The 16,976-nt window shown below is 48.2% G+C and overlaps 1 protein-coding gene across 2 annotated transcripts in view; it reads left to right on the top strand.

The window, feature by feature from the left end:
• NOP58 (NOP58 ribonucleoprotein) overlaps positions 1-16,976 on the top strand; it is a 581,042-nt gene that overhangs the window by 271,030 nt on the left and 293,036 nt on the right. For both annotated transcript variants that reach the window (XM_044075099.1, XM_044075098.1), the window contains one exon: positions 1,676-1,839. In XM_044075099.1, coding sequence (XP_043931034.1) covers positions 1,676-1,839 — 164 coding nt within the window. The remainder of the gene's footprint in view (positions 1-1,675; positions 1,840-16,976) is intronic.

Genomic DNA, 16,976 nt, shown 5'->3' with positions numbered 1-16,976 from the left:
AACACAGAAGATGTCAGAATTGCAAGTCTTCAAAGCCTTCTCGAGGGCAGGATGGCCCTCAGCTAGTCCCTCCTTACTGCTAGTCTTGAAGCTTTCATTTACTTGTACAGTACTACTCCCAGTCCCCCACTACCGCAGACATATTCCTCAGGAAAAACTCCCATAATATCTTGGATGTGCACAGGCAACTTGAAATGTTATGATGACGGAGCAAAGTATTTCAGATGAACTGACTCTGCTTTTTGTCATAATTTAGATTACATCTGCAGAGGGACTGGGTGGAATCACCAAACATGTTAGATGCCTTTTGGGGCATCATTATTTTGGAACTACACAGTAGATTCCTGTGTCAGTCGGTATCATTTTTCTGGATGAGGTGCTGTCTTTTGGTTGGTGGTCTTTCCCCAGAATACCAACAGTCTAGCCATAGTAGTGAAATCGTTTCAGGAGAGAGGGCCTCCTTGTATCCTCTTCATTGGATGACTGACTGCTGTCAAGGGATTATTTAACTTTTGATCTTTCCTTGACCCTAACCTGGGTTGCAGGCCTTAGAGTCCTCTGTAGGAAAGCTTTGCTTTAGACGGGTGTAATGCTGAGTAAAATAGGCTTTCCAGCTGGATGAATTATCCTTTCCTGCTTTACTTGAGCTTTGTCAGCAGAAAGTCTGAGAATTGCCTGCCATCTCAATAGCTTTCTGAGTAAATCTATTTCTTAATGGCATAAGACTTTAACCATTGCAGATGAGCATGCAGTAACTTAGTAAAGTGTTTTTTGGGGTGGGGTGATTGGCCACATCTGTCGGTCATAACCAAGCACCTTTGCATGTAGGTGTTTTTTTTTTTTTCTGCGGTGTGAGTTGTGATCTCCATAATTACCAGACATTATGCTTTTTGGCTTTGATTTGTTAATGTAGTCCTCTTCTGTCAGAAAGCTTTAGGAATTCAGAGGGAAGAAATTATTATCTGTCTTCAGACTTTTTGATTTAGATCACTGTTCTTTCACTGCCAGTGGGTTGTAAGTGGATTGTTCAGTTGTAATTTTCATACCTTATGTCCTTTAATGAGCCATTTGCTTACGTCTCATAGGCCTCTACTACAGGAGGTTTAAGGTATTACACAGTGAAGACGCTGGATTTTGTAGTTATGATTTGTCTGTGACTTTTTTACACTTTGGTTTTGTGCAAGTATAATGTGTGTGCGACTCTCACACACACCATATATGTATGCATACAAACATAAAACAAGCTCATATGTAAAAGTATATATATATATATATATATATATATATATGTGGAGATTATTGTGTATATAATATACATACACAAATACATAAAAACATTTCAACCATTAGAAAAATAAGTATATTTAGAGAATAGGTTGCATGCAGGGGTGTATGTCGGGTGTGTGAGTAGGGAATTGTATATCGAAGACCAGAATATGGTATTTGAGCCTAGAGGTGGTTTGGAGTTCTCACATTGGTGGTGTGTCTTGCCCATTTTATGATCCTAGTGTGTATGGGCAAACTGTGTCATTCTATATTTAGCTAACACATGGAGATTTTGGGACAAGCTAAAGGAGTCTGCAATTGTAATGTCAGTAATTGTGGTCAAAAATGCGTATGGTGTGTGGTTTCTTTGCTGCTTTGCACTTACTAATCTTTTCATTTTTATTGTAAGGCTCACTTCTGAATTTAGCCAAGCATCCAGCATCAACAGTCCAGATCCTGGGAGCAGAGAAGGCACTCTTTAGAGCTTTAAAAACAAAAAGAGATACCCCTAAGTATGGTCTTATCTATCATGCATCTCTCGTTGGACAGTCTACTGCGAAAAACAAAGGCAAGGTGAGAATGATGTGGTAAAAAGGACAGAGACTGTATTTGTGCTTAGAAATGTATACGATTTTCACAGATGAATGTATGTCTTTTTTCTGTGAAGTAGTTTGTGCACACTCCAGGAAGTAGTCTTATTTGCCCGCCTAGACATTTGACCTCTCCCTCAAACAGTACTATTGACTCATTCATTTCTGTTCTGGCTGGCTAGATAAGAACTGGCATCAGCTTGTTTTTGAGGGTGTCCACCTCTTGGGAAAGTGTTTTTTTGTGTGTACTTTTATAGTGCTAGAGTTTCAGGTGGCTGTGATCCTTGGCTCTTATTTTTCTGTAGTGTTATTTCAGCCCTTGTGTTGCAAGGCAAACATTGTGCAGATGTCCTTCTGTTCCAATGTTGCAGTATTCACTAGTGGGTTTGCCCTTCAATCAGCTTGTCCGGCCAGGTTTCCAAAGCTTTTCCAGTCCATGATGGACGTCTGAAGTGTTGGCAGGTACGTGGTCCATAAATATGGCATCTGCACGCTCCAGCCCTCAAAACTTTTCTGCCACTGGCCATACGCCAGGTGTTCCTGCTACTCACGGACGTCAGATCAGTTTTGCATTAAGATAAGTACCCAGTTGTGAATTTTCTTCAGTCCTTTTGTAGTACTATAGTCTGTTAATGTCCGGTAAGAACAAGTGCAACTGTGGTCGCCAAATTCTCCTTAAAGACACCCACGACCAGTGTCTCTTTTGTTTGGGCAGGGATCACAATTACAAAAACTGCGCTATATGCAAGTTGTTCGTCCCCAAGACCCTTCGCCACCGACTTCAGGCCTTTGACTTGTACCTTGACAACCAGTGCCTTAGATCGCTCTCGGTATGGAAGATGCTCCATCCGAACCACCAGGAAGAGGGCCAAGCCCCTCAGGCCATCTACTTCCACTGCGCCTCCCTCTGCCGATTCTCAGCCTTTAGCCAGTAGCCATCATCAGCTTGGCCGACGAACCGACGCCTACCACTTCGAATAAAGTGGGTACTTATCAGGAGGCCACACAATCCAGAGCAGACACGTCTGGGATGATATCCCGGCACCCGATTCAGATGTCAGGGGAAGCGAGTAACTGGGATGGGCGCTTCGGACCAGGCCTCCGCCACTGCTATGACTTCCAGGCCTACCGCCAGCCAGACGCTTGCTAGGCCTATCACGAAAAAGCAAAAGAGGCATACTCCTCCAACTCCCAAGGCCTTGCCCGACTGGCAGGCCTTCAGGCAGTGCCTGTAAAATGCCTTCCTGGCCATTGGGCCTACTGCAGACCTTCCTTTTGCTGCTCCACCTCTTCAGTCCCAAGCCTCTCTTGCTTGAGAGAACTCCTAGCCAACCTGCAGAGGAGTAATGTCAGACTCCTCAGAGGATTCCTTGTCCTACTTTTCACAGATTTCTTCCCCTCTGGGGTATGGATCCCCAGAAGAAGTCTCTGCAGAACCTGACTCCCCTGTGGAAGACCTTACATTCAGGGACACAGTTAATTTTACAAGAGGACACTTTAAATTGGAATGCTCAGACATGTCTGAAGCTCAAAAAAGATTCTATGACCTGATCCAGATGGAATCTCCTAACCCGGCTGCTATCCCACCTGCTTTCTTGGATGCTTTTGCTGCAGCATGCATGAATCCAGATTCCCAGCCACCTGCCCCTATAAGGGCAGACAGATTACAGAGGGTACCTGACGTGAAATTCCTATTCAAGTGCCCTCCAGCAGACCCATCTACAATTTCTGTTGCTACTGATAGGGCAACCAAACTTCTCCCTACCTCCACTGTCCTGCCTGTAGGTAAAAACAGTAAGGCCATGGGGAGGTGGGGAAAGAAGATGTACACTTCTGCTACCCTAGTTTTTAGGGCTACTAATTACCAGTCACACATGGTCAAATACTCCTTGGACTTACTAGTCAAAACTTCCAAAGAACTCTATGATATCCCAGACTGTGCTGCAAAGCCATCCCTGTCTTCCTTGCTCTGGCTCATCTCCGAAGTGAGGGAGAGTTACTTCATGTGTTGGCTCTCTCCTCCTCAAAGACTATTCCCCCTCCCTTCTCAGAGGTCCCTCCTACCCAAGGTCCTAAACAATCTGTTACTCCAAGGCACCATAGAACTAGTGCCCCCTCGGCTCGAGGGAAAGGCTTCTATTCCACAATTTTTCTGGTGCTCAGGGAGGGAAGGATCATGGAGACTTATCATAGACCTTTTCTGTCTCGACCTCTTCTTGAAGGTTCCCTCCTGCAGGATGCTAAAACAGCCCACTCTTTTCCCCTCATCCTTTCTCAGGCCTTCATGGTGACCCTGGACATCAAGGAGGCCTATCTGCACAGTGCCATAAAACCGTTCTCCAGGAAATTCCTCCGATTCAAAGCAGGCTCTTCTCATTTTCAGTTCTGTGCCTTGCCTTTTGGGCTCTCTACTGCAGCAAGGGTATTTACAAAATGCCTAGCCCCAGTCATTGCTTACTGCAGGACAAGGGGGATGCAAATTTTCCCATATCTAGACCTTTTCATTCAAGCAGCAGACAGACAAACCCTCCTCGCCCACACAAAGGACCTCCTGCTGCAGTCTCTAGGGTTCCTCATGAACGTCCCCAAATCCCAACCAAGTCCTACACACGACATCATCTTCCTAGGATGCCGAATCAGGACAGACCTCAGGATGGCCTTCCTCCCAGAGGAAAAAGTGCTTTCCCTGACCCACCACGTACAGTCTCCACTCACCTGACCTGACTGCGAGGGAATTTCTCAGACTTCTTGGGTACATGGCAGCTACTATTCCCATGCTACCCCTGGCAAGGTTACACATGAGGAAAATGCAATGGTATCTACGCTTGGTATGGACCCAGCACTCACATCCCCTCGAGTTCAGGATCCCACTCCTCCCCTGCCTCCACCAAGAACTGAAGTGGTGGCTGGCCCAGGTTGCCCAAAACCCGGGCCTCCCCCTGCAAATGCCCTCCCAATCATGCACACAGACACATCAGATCTGGGCTGGGGGAGGACAACTCTGGACACATGGACTGTGCAAGGTTTGTGGGCAAACACAAACCGTGGCACATCAAGGAAATGTCAGCCATGCTTCTTGCCCTGCAGGCCTTCCAGCCTTTCCTCAGACAGGGCATACTAAAGATCTTCACAGACAACACCACAGTGATGTGGTACCTGAACAAACAAGGAGGGGACAGAGTCCTACCTCCTTTGCAGGCTAGTACTACAGGTATGGGATCTGGCTATCTCCCAGGGGATCTCCCTCCAGGCGGCCTGCATCCCGTCACAACACAATTGTCAGGCAGGCTGTTTAAGCAGAACCACCTCAGACAGTCACAAATGGATGCTGTCGAGAGATTTATTCCTAGATCTGATCCACAGGTGGGGTATTCCACAGATAGAACTGTTCTCCTCCACAAACAGGCAACTCCAGCGCTGCTGTTGCTCCAGAACTCGCGACCCGAAGGCAGTGCAAACAGATATCTTCTTAATGTCTTGGAAGCAGAGATTCCTGGACGCCTTCCCCCTGATCCAGAGTGTCCTACTGAAAATTCAGCAGGATTCACCAAAAATCTTGTTGGTGACTCACTACTGGTCAAGGCAGCACTGGTTCCCCCTACTTCTTTCTCTCTCCAATGGGAATCACCACAAGTTACCCCCCCCCCCCCCTCAGTGGATCTACTCACACAGCACAAGGGGACACAGATTCACCCACAGTGGAGATCCTTGCACCTCTCCCTGTGCGTGATAGGATTCTGATTCCCTTCAGACACCTGTACAACGAGGATGTGCTCTGTCCTGCAGGAGGCCAGGAAATCCAGCACAAGGCAATCTTATCTCTAAATGGAGAAGGTTTTCTATCTGGTGTCACAAAAGACAGATGAAGCAGCTGGACAGCGACCTGCCTCTGATTCTGTCCTACCTGTGTGAACTCCTGAAGACAGGCTTGTCTCACTCCTCCTTAAAACACACCTGTCTGCCATTTCTGCCTGCTTGCCTATGGAACCTCCGTTAGCATCCAGACTTCCAGCCAAGCTATTCCTCAAGGGTGTTTTACACTTAAGACCCCCAGAAAACCGACCCCTCCTTCCTGGGACCTTAACTATGTGCTAGAAAAACTCACTCTACCACCCTTCGAACCAGCTGGCAAGGCTGACTTAAATTTTGCCCTTAGAAAACAGTACTACTAGTAGCTTTGACATCAGCCAGGAGGGTCTCAGAGCTCCAAGCCCTTATGGCTACCCCACCCTTCCTTGTTTTCCATATTGACAGTGTCACCCTCAGGATTAATCCTTCTTTTACCCCCAAGGTGGTCAATGACCTTCCCTGAATTAAGCTGTTCACACACCCACTTTCTTTCCAAATCCTCAGGGAGACAGTGAGGGAGTCCTTCACTCCCTAGATGTCCACAGGCAACTTTAATTCTATTTGCAGAAGACCAAGCTTTTATGCAAATCAGACAAGCTGTTCGTTTCCTTCCACCCCAGGGCTCTGGGGAAAGCTGTGGCAAAAAAATCATTTCTTCCTGGATTGCTAGGGCCATTTCCTTTTGTTACACACACCATGAGAAGACACTGATAGGCAACATCAGAGCCCATTCCACAAGAGACATGGCTTCGTCTAGAACCTTTTTTTAAAGGCCTAGACACCACCTCCATTCTGGAAGCGGCTACCTGGTCGTCTTAGTACATCTTCACCAGACTCTATAAACTGGACTACATCTCCATGGCAGGATTTGCCAGAGATATCCTGCATGGATTCCTGGAGTCCTCATCCAGGCCACCTCCCAGCCAGCAGTGAGCTTTTGTACTCCCCCCACTAGTGAATACTGCAACATTAGAATAGATGGACATAGGAAAGTTGTGTAAAATCTTACCATAACCATAGAGGTCCTTCTTTTCCATTTTGCAGTATTCCTTCCCTCCCATCTTCCCCTGACTATCCTTGCACTTGCTGTCCTCGGCTTCTGTACAGGCTATGCCATCAGGACTGGCTCCGTCTGGGGCTTCCTTGGTTCTGAGGGCTGGTGTGAGCATTTATGGCCCACATACCTGCCAACACATCGGACGTCCAAAGCACCATCAGGGACTGGAAAGGCTTTGGAAACCTGACCAGAAAAGCTGATTGGAAGAAGGGTAAACTCACTAGTGAATACTGCAACATGGAAGAGAAGGACATCTATGGTTATGGTAAGATTTTACACAACTTTCCTTTTCGTCCGTAATTATGTTCATCTAAATTTAGGTGTTTGGGTTTATCCGCTCAGAACACGTACACAACATCTTGGCTGCTCATGCTCATAAAGTTCCATTGTAGTGAGTTTGACTTCCTGCCAAGCAGTGTTAAATAACTAATTTGTTAGCTGTTTAAAACTTTTGAGTCTCCTTGCTGATTTTCTGCTGTTTTTAATTTTTTTTTTTTTTTTTAGTGTCTCTCTCTGCTGTCTTTCTGCTGTGTTAAACATTTTGTAATCGTTCTTGCCGAAATCAGGATGGTTAGTAGCTGTAGCATAATCCAGATACAGGTTTGCTGTGTTTGGGGTCTGTCTGTAGTGACTGTTTATTCCGCGCACGTTTTCCAGGCCATATTAGATTGGAAGGGACTTTTCTGCATTCCACTGAGAGGATTATGCTGATTGGAACCTGTCTGGTTGGTTTAGGGCTTGGAGTAAGCATACTCATTGGTCCTTTTGAACCTTTTTTTCAAGTTTTTAGCCTCTGGTATTTAAGCTCTGCATTTGAGCAGGTTTCTGCTTTTGTGTGTAGTGCAGCACAGTGCACTGCCAAGTAATTGTGCCCTACAGCCAGACAGATTAATTCAGGAGTTTTTCCTTGGGCTACAGCTGTAGCACATTGGTGTAGCCCTCATCCTTGGTACTTTCCCAGTCAAAGAAATAGTGCTAGTGAGCTGAAACCTGTTAAACTACCAAAAAAAAAAAAACATGCAGAAATATCCATCCTCTGAGCTCTTCCTTGATCAGTCCTGAAAAGCCCCCTTAGTGATAAGTCTTCAACCTAGCATTATGGACAGGTGGACCACCCTTGTTTCTCCTGCCAACTTTGTTGATGTGGGTCTCTCTAAGGCAGTGTAGCAATTGCCTCAAGTACACCAACAACCTCTACTAATAACTCACGGTAGTACAGTGCGTTTGAGATGCATCTACACCAAGAATCTTGAATCCAACACAGAAGAAGTTGTCGACCCACCCTCCACTACACATGCACATAGTACCAGTACTCATGCACGTGGAACGCATCTAACACAAGTCAACGTAAGTGGCAAAAGACTGCTACAATTAACACAGTTCCCACAGCACCCATGACATACAGCAACACCAGTGTTTCCCCTACCAAGCCCGTAAGGTGTAGTAATCAAAAAATATTTTCTAGTCATTGACACAATAGTGAGAGACACAGATGTCCCACTCAAGTTGGACAAGGAGAAAGTCCCAGTTGGCTTCCTGTCCGGTTCCAAGATTCGTCAGGTCACGCATGTACTCAGGTCTCTCAGCAGCAAGTACCATTATGACTCTGTCATAGTTTATGTTGGGGTGAATGACCTGAGATGTACCTCACTGGACTATATAAAGAGACATGATTGAGCTTTCTGAGTACGTGTCCCAGGCAGGTATGTCCCTGTCCTTGAGAGCAGCATACTACCCTTACCTAGAACGATGCCACAGTATAAACAAAAAAAATTGTTTTCAATTATTGGCTTAGTTTTTGGTGCTGTTCAGAGGGAATCTGATTCCTGTCAGCCTGGGAAGCCATGATCAACAAACCTCGCTCCTCTGCCAGAAACTGTGCCTGGCACCTCTAGGCTTTCAGCTGCTGGCAAAGGCTCTTGTCTCTCCGTAGTGGCTTTTTTAGGGAAAGTCTCAAAAGCTTACAGACGTGAAATTTGAAAATCATAAAATAAGGGTTGTGCTGTCAAGTGCTAGGAGCTTAAACCAAAAATTGCACACCCTGGAAATGCTTCTGTCAGTGGAAGATGCAGATGTCTGTGCAGTCACAAACCTGGTTTAAGGCCTCAGAGAATACCTCGACCTTGCAAGGCTGCAATGCCTTCCACACCTTCAGAACGCAAAATGAATGTGTGAGAACCAAAGGAGGTGGCATTTCTATATGTGTTAGAAATAAATTCACCTCGCATGTAGTTAGACTGGACAACTCCATGGAGTTATTCCAAGTTCAGATTACAGTGGGTAAGATCCCCCATTCAAGTCGTAGCCAGTTATAGATCCCACTTCTACATGGGTCATGACAAGCACGAAGCCTACTTGACCAAATTGGAGACTATCCAAATATTACCGTACACACTGGTTATGGGTGATTTCAATTATCCCACCGTCAGCTGGGAAACCTGCTCTAGCCCTAACTCACTAGCGCAAAAGTTCCTTGACTTTAACTCAAATGCCCTGGAACAAATTGTTCATACCCTGGCAAGAGGAACAAACGTACTAGATCTGGTCTTCACTAACATGACATACAGATGCAGTACTGTAACTGTCAGAACCTCGTTTGTTAAATCTGACCACAAATTGCTACCCTTTAAGGTGACACTAACACCAGAACTCACAAAGGGTGAAATCAGACTAAAAAAAAAAAACTTCACAAAGGCAAGTTATACCCTCCAGAGTAAAGGTATAGGTGCATTCCAAGCCCCCCCCCCCCACACACACACACACACAGCTGGAAGTGGAAACTACACTGAAGCTTACACTAAAGCTGTGTACAGTCACTTGCATAAGTGTATAGACTTGGCTGTACCAGAAAGAATCAAAGCCAGAGCCCCAAGTAAAAACAGGCCACCATATTGGGCATCCAGCATCAACAGACTTTATATAAAAAACACAAACTTTTGCTGTCCAAGAAAACAAAGGCGAGACCCCAACAATGGAAAAGTACCCTTCTTCAGCCTCAGTAGGCAAACAAGACAACTTGCCAAATCCGCTAAGGGCTTCTTTGAGGAAAAACTTAGCAAGAGTAGCCAAGGATAACAAGGCCTTTTACAGCTAGGTATGTAGCGTAAATGGTGGGAACCAAGCATGTGCAAATCTAGTGACCAACAGCATCACACACACTGACCCACAGAGGAAGCAAACCTACTAGCGGATATGTTTGGTGAAATTTTCACTCCTTTATCCTCTCCAAACCTATCACAAACCTTCCCCCATACTTCCCCACACTCTACATGTCTGAAGAACAGGTAATCAAAACCTTGTTCAAGACAAAAAAAAAAAAAAAAACACTCTGGGACCAGGCGACCTAAGCTGTCTTCTAAACAGGCTAAAACATGAACTAGCATCACCATTAAGTACCCTTTTCAGTCACAGGCTAATCACAGGTTTTTTCTCCTGCAGAATGGAGAACAGCAGCAGTTATTTCCCTTCACAAAGTTGGCCTAGCAACAAACCCGGGGAATTACAGATCCATAAGCTTGACCTGCCTCATCTGTAAGGCCATGGAACATATCATTATGGACCTCATAAATAGACATCCAAACCCCGGATCCTACCCTATTCGACTTCATACGGGGCAGATCATGCCTATTAAATCTGGTGGATTTTTTCAAAATGTGACCAGGGGCATTGACAGGGGCAAATCTGTGCGCACAGCATACCTCGACTTGGCAAATGCTTTTTTGACCCAATCCCCCCACACTCTGGCGTTACCAATAAAGTTAGCAAACTGAATGTAAACCAATAAGTTGTAAGATGGGTTGCCACCAGGCTCTCAAACTGGACACACTATCAACATGGGTGACTGCAACAACCAGCAGACCTGTTAACAGTGGGGTGCCACAGGGGTCAGTGCTGGGCCCCCTACTGTTTGGTATATACTTCTCAGAATTTCAGGTCAAAACTGAGGAGTTGACCGACCTCAACTTCGACCACCATGTTTCTACTGTAATAAGCACACTTGATTAGTAAAGACATTGCCTCGAGAGCAAAAAAGGTTATAATCCCTCCATACTCTGCACTAATCCAGCCCATAATTGAGTATAACACCCCGATGTTCTTCGTGCTTCACTGTTGCAGTCATTATAGGTTCATAGGTTCATACTAGGCTATCTGCCCTGGGGCAATTATAAGCCTAGCCCGATTCTGTATGGCTTACGCCACCCCTTGATTTGAGTATACTGTGCCCTTTTTAAGGTTTAGTTTATTGTGCCTGTGTCTAATAGTGACACGGGAGTAATCCCTGGGACAAACCTACGATCCCCCATCCACCTATCGAGATTCTTCTTGAAGAGATTCACTGAGGTGCTCTGCCTCACATGAACTGGAATTCTATTCCAGAGCGAAGGGAGCCTCTGGGTTATGAACCTGTCCCTCCAGCAAGTTCTATTTATTTCTGTGCTGAGGTTCAGGTCCCTCGAGCGTGTTGTTCTAAGGGATTTAGATTTACTGAGGTGGAGCATGTCCATTAATTCTGGATTTGACATAGCTTTGTATGTCCGGCATATATCGCCTCGAAGTAGGCGGTATGCAACTGAGTAGAGCTGGAGTTTTTTTAACCGAGCAGCATATGGCATCTGTTTGAGACCCTTGATCCTCTTGGTGAGATACTTTTGGGGTCTCTCTAATTGCTGCAGGTGTCTGGTAAGGTACATCCCAAAAGGGGCATTGTATTCTATGATTGGCCTGATGAGGGATGAATAAAGGGGCACGATTACCTCTCTTGATCTAGATGTGAAACCCTTCGTGATGAGGTGGGCTATATAGAAGGTCTTTCTAACCACTTTGGCAATGTGGTTTTCAAAGGAGAGATTGCTATCAACTTGGGTCCCCAGGTCCCTAATAACTTTCTCTGTACTTAATGGGTTTCCGCCTATGTTGTAATTTGTGGGCACATTGTTTTTGCCAAACGGTATGACTATACATTTTTTGGCATTTAGCTTTAAACCATGGCGCTGGCACCAGTTATCTGTCTCTGTGAGACCTTTTTGAAGGATGTTTGTGTCAGCTGGAGAGTCGAGTATGGCGCCCAGTTTGCAGTCATCTGCAAACTTGGTGAGCCATAGTCCTTCCACGTTTGCCTGTACCTCGTAAAAGTATATACCGAACAAGAGTGGTCCCAGGACAGAACCCTGTGGAACGCCACTTGTGACGGGTTTCGAGTCTGACATGGCTCCAGCAACTCTCACTGTGTGGGTTCTGTCTTTGAGCCAGTTTACGACCCATCTTGTGATATAGGGGTTTATATTTAAGCTGGATAGCTTATCTATGATGCCCGAGTGGGGTATTGTGTCAAATGCCTTTGCAAAGTCCAGATAGGCTGTGTGGACTACCTTCCCTTCATCTATGGCTTTGGTAACTGTTTCGAAGAAGTCAACCAGGTTCAAAAGGCAGGTTCTGCCCTTGACAAAGCCGAACTGGGTAGGATCTAGTGTCTGTAGGTCCCCAATGTCTTTGTTTGAGCTCCATGATGACCCTCTCCATAGCCTTGCAGACTAAGCTAGTCAGGCTTATGGGGCGATAATTTCCAGGGTCCGTAGAGGCTCCACCTTTGTGGAGTGGACCACTGTTGCTGTACGCCGTTCTGTGGGCACATATCCTGTAGTGAGGCTGAGATTGTATAGCTGTTTTATTTGAGGGATTAGTTCCTCTTGTAGTTCATGTAGTACGCAACCTGGGACGCCATCTGGTCCGATGGAAGCAGTGTTTTTTCCCTTTGGAGATTGCAGCCTTCACCTGAGCATCAGAGATGTTTGGGAGGCAGCCCTCTGCCGGGATAGATACTTGCTCTTTTGGGGTGGAGAAGTTTGCACTGCACCTGTCTGCCAGGATATTGGCGATGTCTGTGGGTTCAGTGTATTGTTTGTCGTTTAGAATCAACTCAGAACAAGTCTGGGAGTTGCATCCCAGGATCTGAAGTAGGAGATTCATTTGTCTGCAACCTGTGGGTTATGGATCCGATATCGGATCCGAACCGGCATGGTTTTCCAGCTATGGATCCAAGCTCTCAGCTCCTCCCCTCACCCATAATGCCCTGCTCTACCCTCATGACCCCAGATCTCGTTTGCCGCGCATGGTGACTGGATTTGTTTCTCAAGCTAAGTGCTAGTTTAAGTGTTAAATTTCAGAATTTTAAAGTTTTTATTGAATTTTTGTGTGAAAGTGTAGGTTTCCCCGTTGATATATTTACCTTTTTAGAGTTAATCTAAAAGTTATATCCCTCCCCTCGCTGTTGGCGTAGTGTGTGTGTGTTGGGCCTGTGAGTGTATTTTTGTTTAGTTACTTTTAGTTTGGTAACTACTGTGTTAGATTGGGATGGCAGACCAACCCAAATCTATCTTTTCTAAATGCTCCGAGTGTGGCCATAAGCTTTCCCCAGCTGATGGCCACACTCGGTGTGTTAGATGCCTGGGGGTTGAACACCTCACATCTGGATGTTCCATTTGTGCAGGGTTCAACCCCAGGGCATTGAAGGAGCGGAGGTCCAAGCTTGTTTTGGCGGGCCTTTTACCGCCGGACTCGGCTCCGACCTCCGCTCCTTCGGGAGTAACCGTGCCTACGGTTATTCCCTCTGCGGCACTCCTGGGACTCAACCTCCCGTTTCTGGTTCGGAGGAGAGGGATGCTAAGAAAAGGGACCGGAGGGAGAAGCACCATAAGCGGCGGGCCGAGACCTCTGTTTCGGCCCCGCCAGCCAAGCGGGCTTCTCCCCGGCTCCGTTGTCGGCTCCATTGTCGGCTCGGTCTCCTCCTTCTCGGCTCCGGTCTCCAGTGTGTTTTTCACCGGGACCTGAGGAGGCGGAGACCCGATCTCCGTCGAGGCTATCGAGGAGGCACTCCAGGCCTACCTCGGTAGCCTCGTCGAGATCCACGTATAGCTCGGATGCTGATCTGGACCGGATGATGAGAAGGTTCATCCAGGCCCAGATGCAGATGGGAGTGCTCTTGCCTCCCCCCCCCCTCTGGGGGGGAGCTCAACCCCCTTTTTCAAACAGATTGCTCCTTCTCCGACCCGCTATCCGGGTTCGGAGCAGCTGGAGCAGAGCAGCTGAGCGGGGTGGGGCGCCGATAGTACTTTGTACTTCGGATCCGACCCTGCCCTCGAGTGCATCGGATCCGACCTCTCGGAGCCTGGATCTGAGCCTCGGATCCGGGGGGATCAGTGCTCCTTCGGCGCCGTCTGTATCGGAGCGCACTGTCCCTTCGGATCCGAGCGCTTAGGCGCCGGCTCCGATCCACTCTTTGGATCCGAGGGGGAGCCGATTGTCGGATCCTTTGGTCGAGGTCGGCTCCCCTTCGGCGTTTGATGTAGTGGAGAGGGCCCTGTTGAGGGTCTCCGGAACCCCGGCACTTGTTTCGGCTCTGTCCCGCGCTCCCTCTGCACTGGGCCAGGCTTCCACCACCGTGCCCATTGGAGTAAGGGGCCTCCGGTAGATGCCATGTTGACGGCGGCCACCAAGAGGGAACTTGCTCAGGAGAGTCCCTCAGTCCATCCCCCGAGCAAGGAGTCTCGGATGATGGACCGCTTGGGGAAGCGGATGTTTAGTTCAGCGACCTTCTCGGTAAGGGCGCTGAACTACCTGGCACACGTCATTAGGATGCAGCGAGATCTCATTAAAGAATACGCTGAATCTCCCCCAGAGTCCATGTCGGAGGAGGACAGGGTGCTGCACTCCACCCGCATGGCCACTCTTAGATCAGTTACTAATACCTCTATGCGGCTACTCTCCCACGCTACGGAAGGCGCCGCTAGAGCCGCAGGGGCAGGCCTAGTCACTAGACGTCAGGCCTGGCTCCGTCACTGCGATTTTCCTGAGCCCTTCAAAGCGTCATTTGCGAACGCCCCCTTTGATGGTTCTGCCCTTTTTGGCAAAACCGTTCGCGAAACCTTGACCCAGAGCGAGAAGGACGGGAAGACGCTGTCTGCCGTCGGAATCCGCTTCTCTGCACCCCAGAGGCCCTACTCTAGGAACCAAAAGGGTCAGAAGAAGATGTGGTTCCGGAAGTCGCAGCAGTCCCAGCCTGCTCCGGACAACCAGTCCTTCCGTGGCAGAGGAGGACAGGGAGGACGCCGCCCTAGAGGCAGAGGGGCTCCCAGAAACTTCGGGTCCAGGGAACCTTTCTCTGAACGGCCCGCGCAGCAACCCTGAGGGGTTGCCCGGCTGCTCCACTCTGGAGGCAGTCGGGGGACGTTTTTCGGGGCACCTAGCGGCATGGGAGTCCATAATCAGACCGCTGGGTTCTCCAAATCATATCCAGAGGATACCGCATCCCTTTTCTTCACTTTCCAAAGTTGAAGTCCCTCCCAGACGTTCCACCCGGTCAACGGGAGGCCGCTTTGGCAGAAATTGGCCATCTGCTAAAGAAGAGCCATCCAGCCCGTCCCCCCAGACCAGATCGGATCAGGGTTCTAATCCAGGTTCTTTTTAGTGCCAAAGAAGACGGGGGAACTAAGACCAATTCTAGACCTTTCTCTTTTGAATCTGGCAGTCCCCAAGGAAAAATTCCGAATGGTCACTCTGCAATCTATTCTCCCCCTTCTGGGAGAAAATCACTGGATGTGCTCGATAGACCTCAAAGATGCGTACTACCACATCCTGATGGACAGGCGCTCCAGGAGGTTCCTCCGCTTCCGGCTGGGAGCCAGTCACTACCAGTTCCGGGTCCTTCCCTTTGGTCTCACCACAGCCCCCAGGGTGTTCACCAAAGTATTAGCAGTGGTAGCGGCCCACCTGAGGCTTCAGGGGGTGCAGGTCTTTCCCTACCTGGACGACTGGCTTCTTACCGCCCCAACAAGGCATCTACTATTATTGGCCCGAGACTCCTTTCTCCATCTTGCTCCCTTTCTGGGCATTACAATAAATACAAAGAAATCCAACCTGGCGCCCACACAGCTCTTAGATTTTATAGGGGCCAGGCTAGACACAAGGAGTTTGCGAGCCTTCCTCACTGCGGACAGAGTTCAAAATCTGCAGCTCCAGGTGCGGGCCATTCTCCACTCAAGTTCTGTTCCGGAGTTGGTCCTGAGGGCTCTAGGGTCCATAGCGTCTGCTATAGCACTTCTCCCTCTTGCCAGGCTCAATATGCGCATCCTCCAGTGGACTCTTAGTACAGTGGTCATACCTTGCTCTCCCTATGCATCATCCCATTGCGATCTGCAAGGCTTGCAAGCGGTCCCTCCTGTGGTGGCTTCACTCTCCAGATCTCCACGGGGGCCGCCCATTTTGTGCTTCTCCCCCCCTCGCCACGGTGACCACGGACGCCTCCCGCCTCGGGTGGGGGGGGCATTTTGCGGGCCGGACCGTCCAAGGCATGTGGAACGATACAGAGACCTTACTGCATATCAACGTTCTATAGATGAGAGCAGTGCTCTTAGCGTTGCTAGCACTTCAGGACTTTCTTCCCTTGGGAACAATTGCGATTCAATCGGACAACATGTCTGTGGGTCTGGTACATCAACAAGCAAGGGGGAACAAGGTCTTACCCCCTTTGTCGAGAAGCCATGAGAGTTTGGGAATGGGCAATCTCCACCAACCGCTTTCTAATAGCAACGCACATTCCGGGTCGGTCCAACATCCTGGCGGACAAGCTCAGTCGCACCATTCTGACCCCTTATGAGTGGTCTCTCAATTTTCAAGTAGCGGAACGCATATTCGCACGGTGGGGAACTCCTTCATGCGATCTTTTTGCCTCTCCCTCAAACACCAAGTGCGACAGTTTTTTCGCTCTGATACCTCCTCCAGGAGGTTCTCCAAGAGACGCTCTGGTGCATGCTTGGCCACCCGGTCTTCTTTACGCTTATCCACCCTTGCCTCTGATGCTCCAAGTTCTTCAGAAAGCCTCTCGGGTGGGTTGCAGAATGATTCTCATTGCTCCGTTTTGGCCTCGACAGATCTGGTTCCCCTTTCTAAGGTCTCACTCGGTGAATCCTCCTTGGATTCTAGATCCCATTCCGGATCTGATATCCCATCCATCCTGCATACCTCCTCCGAATCTGGACAACCTGAAGCTGACCGCTTGGCTGCTCCAGTTCCACTCTTGATAAGGACTCCCGGTATTTCGTCACCTGTTAAGGCAATTCTGGTGGCAGCTCATAAACTGTCCACTAGGAAAGTCTACCGCAGCAAGTGGAAACGGTTTTCTCTGTGGGCGGAGCGGCAAGGCCTGAATCCCTTCACGG

The sequence above is a fragment of the Protopterus annectens genome, chromosome 6.part0, assembly GCF_019279795.1.
Source record: "Protopterus annectens isolate FY-2018-M chromosome 6.part0, PAN1.0, whole genome shotgun sequence".
Taxonomy (NCBI): Eukaryota; Metazoa; Chordata; order Ceratodontiformes; family Protopteridae; genus Protopterus; species Protopterus annectens.
Note: the sequence above shows the minus strand (reverse complement) of the source record. Positions and strands in the feature narration are given on the sequence as shown.